The sequence below is a fragment of the Pteropus alecto genome, unplaced genomic scaffold, assembly GCF_000325575.1.
Source record: "Pteropus alecto unplaced genomic scaffold, ASM32557v1 scaffold80, whole genome shotgun sequence".
Lineage (NCBI taxonomy): Eukaryota > Metazoa > Chordata > Mammalia > Chiroptera > Pteropodidae > Pteropus > Pteropus alecto.
The window spans coordinates 4,118,835-4,123,072 of NW_006430460.1; the positions used below are offsets into that span (position 1 = coordinate 4,118,835).

Below are 4,238 nucleotides of genomic sequence, written 5' to 3' on the forward strand. Positions count from 1 at the left end.
CATACCACACACAAAGTCACTTCTAAATGGGTCATAGACTTAAATGAACTTCTTAGGAAAAAATAGAAGTGAGTATTACTGACCTTGGGTTAGGCAATGGCTTCTTATATATGACACCAAAAGAACATGAAAAGAGAAAAAAATAGATAAATTGGACTTTGTCAAAATTAAAAACTTTTGTTCTTTAAAGGACAGCATCAAGAAAGTGAGAAGACATTGCACAGAATGGGAGAAAATATTTGCAAACCACATACCCAAGAAAGGACTGGTTTCTACAATACATGAAAAACTCTCCAACTCAGTAATAAAAGGGCCAGTAATCCAGTGAAAATGTCCGAAGGATCTGAGTAGAAGTCTCAGAATGGACATGCGGATGCCGAATGAGCACAGGAAGGGCGTGTCTGCCCCCCAAGGGAAGCTGAAGACGCCAGCGTGGCCAGCGCCCACCCGGGTCCTCTGCTGGTGCTGGGTGCAAAGGGGAGATGGTCCGCAGTTCCTCTGAGGGGTAAGCGCGGAATCGCCGTATAACCAGCAACTTCTCCCCGAGGCATGAGCCCCAAAGAAATGAGAGCACGTGGCCACAGCAGCTTCCCCCAGTGCTCATGGCAACGCCCTGCAGTCTCCCGAAAGTGCAGACGGCCCGGCCGGCAGCGGCTGGCCAGCGGGTCTGTGCAGCGGGGTCCCGGTCGGCCTTGGGGGGCACAGAGCCCGCTGTCTGCTGCGGCGCGCGCCGACCGGGCAGACGCCGCAAGGGAAGAAGCCTGTCGCGGGAAGAAAGGCCACGGGGTGCGTGGTGCCATCTGTGTGGGAGGTGAGACGAGGCTGCCTTCTCGGGACAGGTGCAGCTCAGTGTCCCTGCCCGCCACGCACGATTTCTCGAGAGGCCGCCTCACCCCCCGCAGGCCTTCTCGCCAAGGGCCCCTCCGGCCTCAGGAGGTCGGCAGGCATCGGCAGCAGGGAGGACAGCCGTCCACCCCCGGTCACGGCCCTCAGCCCGACGGAAATGGGTTTCCAGTGGAGCTGGCCGCCATTCAGAGGCTTTCGTGTCATGTTAGCTTTACACTGAAATTTTAAGGAAAAAACCCTCTCTATGCCATGTTTCTCCATAAAACTTTTCTGTTTGTTTGGTATAGGAAAGCCATGGCAGAGAAGTACATCATGACAGCTGCGAAACTCATCGCCCCCGCCATCGAAACATCCTTCGCCGTGGGTTATGACTGGTGAGAAGCGCAGTGTACCTGACTGCGTGCTGTTTTCCTTTCATAGTTTATATTTCGTGGATTTAACATTGCGTTAGAAGAGTGAATAAACAATCGCGAATACTGATTTCTACTGATCAAGCAAGTAGTAGCGTATGGTAAGATTAACATAGACCAGAGTGAAATGTTTACTATTTTAAAATATAATTACCAGGCCATTCTAACATTTTTCTCACTGCTCTCGGCACGTGGGTGCAGTGCTGAGGTGAGGGGCTCCTGTTGGACTTGCAGGTTGGCGATCGCTCCGCTGTGCAGACTGCAGCCCGCGCCGCCTCCATTTTACGTTGCTTTCCTCATTCTCTGCTTTTCTACCTCAAGCGTGTCGCCAGCACTGCACTTTCTGTCCTGAGCGATAGCCCTGGAAGGGGCTACCGTCCCCTGATGCAGCGGACCTCCTAGGTGGGAGTGAAGAGCTGTATCCGACCCGGAAAAACCTTTGTTTGTCGAATTCGTTTCTTACGTCACCCAGCACAGTAATGTCCTGTATAGCATCCTGCTCTCTGCTTGGATTCTCCTGGCGTTCAGTCCCTTTGCTTTCTTTTGGGACATCTTTAAGGGTTAGAACATTCTTTATACTGAACCCAAATTGGCCCCTCATGAGACTCTCTCGTATGGTCTTTCTAGAAAACAGAGGGAGTCTGTGACCTCTTCTACGTGGTACTTTGCCAGAATTTTAAGACCCCAAGATACGTGTGCGTGGTTAGAAAATCAAGTACAGAAGAATTACGGGCCTAGTTTCCTTCCTTCCTTCCTTCCTTCCGTCCGTCCGTCCGTCCGTCCGTCCGTCCTTCCTTCCTTCCTTCCTTCCTTCCTTCCATCCTTCCTTCCTTCAAATATTCATCATAAACAAAATTACTTATATATGATTACTGAAAGCTGTTCATTTCTTCTTTGGCACTAGAAAGAAGATTCTGGGTTGGCCTCCCTTCCTCCTTCATACATGATTTGCAAATATATTCTCTTATTCCGTAGGTTGTCTTTTCATTTTGTCGATTGTTTCTTCTCTCGTGCAGAAGCTTTTTAGTTTGATGTAGTCCCACTTGTTTGGCTTTTATTTGGCTCCTTATGCTTTAGGTGTCATATCCAAGAAATCACTGCCAAGACCAATGTCAAGGATCTTGTTTTCTGTTTTTTCCTGGGACTCTTATGGTTTTCATGTCTGATTTTGAGTTTTCTCTATTCTCTTCTTAGATAATCTAGCTAAATATTTGTTTATTTTGTCTTTTCATAAAACAGCTCTTAGTTTTGTTGATCTTTTCAGTTGTTTTCCTAGTCTCAGTTTTATTTATTTCCGCTCTGGTCTTCGTTACTTTTTTTCTGTTCTTTTTTTCTGCTATCTTTGAGCTTAGTATCTTTTTTTTTTTTAGTTCCTTGAGGTTTAAATTTAGGTCATTTTCTTATGTTTTTTCATTAGTGTAGGTATTTATTACTATAAATGTCCCTCTTGGAACTGCTTTTGCTGCATCCCATAAGTTTTGGTATGTTTTGTTTTCATTTTATTTGTTTCAAGATTTTTTAAAAATTTCCCTATTGATTTCCTCTTTACCCATTGGTTGTTCAGGGGGGTGATTTTTAATTTCTACATATTTGTGAATTTTTCAGTTTTCCTCTTGTTACTGGTTTATAGTTTCATACCATTATGGTCAGAAAAGATACTTGGCATGATTCCAGTCTCCTTACATTTGCTGAGGTTTGTTTTGTGACCTAACACATGATCTGCCCTGGAGAATGTTTTGTGCGTGCTTGAGAATGCGTATTCTGCTGCCGTTGGGCAAAATGCTCTGTATGTGTCTGTTAGGTCGGTTTGGTCTAAGGTTTGGTTTTCTGTTTGTGTAATCAATTTATTGTTGAAAGTGTAGTATTGAAATTCCCTGCTACTGTTGTATTGTCCATTTCTCCCTTCAGATTTGCTTACTCTACTTTGCTGTGATATTGACAACATATATGTATAGTTGCGATTGTTAAATCTTCCTGATGAATAGAACTTTCGTTGTTCTATAATGACCTTCTTTGTTTTTTGTTGCTGTTTTTGACCTAAAGTCTGTTTTGCCTGATATAAGTATAGCTCCCTTAGCTCTCTTGGTTTTTCCATTTACGTGCAATATCTTTTTCCATTCCAGCCTATGTGTGTCCTTAAGGCTGAAGTGAATCTCTTATAGGCAGAATATACTTGGGACTTGTTTTTCAATCCATTCAGGCACCCTGCTTATTGATTGGAGAATTTAATCCGTTTACAATTAAGTACGTTTTTATAGACCAGGATACTGATAGGTAATTATTTCTTAGTAATTCTCGACAGGCACTCACGCCATGTTATTGTTTTGTGGCTGTTTTGCAGTTCCCTTGTTCCTTCTTCGTCCTTCCTCTTTTGCTGTCTTTCTTTGTGAATTGATGATTTTCCATAGTGGTATTGTTTGCTTCTCTTCTGTCTATCTTCCGTGTATCTTTTCTGTAAGTTTTTGCTTACATAAAAATTCTTAAAAGTCTATTTTAAGCTAATAATAACTTAACTTTAATTGATACAAAAAGTATACCCTTTTCCACACCCCATAATTTTGTTTTTGATATCATAGTTTACCTCTTTTTATATTGTGTATCCATTAATGAGTTATTGTAGCTATAGTTATTTTTAATACTTTTGTCTTTTACCTTTATACTCGAATTAAGTGATTGACATACCACCATATTACAATATTAGAGTATTCTGATTTGACTACGTAGTTACTTTCTCCAACATATTTTGTATTTTCATGTTTTCATGTCACTAATTAGCATCCTTTCACTCCATCCTGAAGAGCTCCCTTCAGCATCCCTCATAAGGCGGGGCTAGTGGAGACAAGTCTCCCCAGTTCGTTGGCGTATCCACCCTTCATTTCTGAGAGGCAGCTTTGCCAGGCGAAGTATTCTCGGTTTGAGTTTTTCCTTTAGCCCCTTGAACACGTCACACACTCTCTCCTGGGACAAAAGGCTTCTGTTAGG

The 4,238-nt window shown here is 43.2% G+C and overlaps 1 protein-coding gene across 3 annotated transcripts in view; it reads left to right on the plus strand.

The window, feature by feature from the left end:
• The window catches only part of IFT88 (intraflagellar transport 88), a 64,949-nt gene that overhangs the window by 24,848 nt on the left and 35,863 nt on the right, over positions 1–4,238 (plus strand). For all 3 annotated transcript variants that reach the window (XM_015590362.2, XM_015590367.2, XM_025046960.1), the window contains one exon: positions 1,134–1,220. In XM_015590362.2, the coding sequence (XP_015445848.1) occupies positions 1,134–1,220 (87 nt within the window). The remainder of the gene's footprint in view (positions 1–1,133; positions 1,221–4,238) is intronic.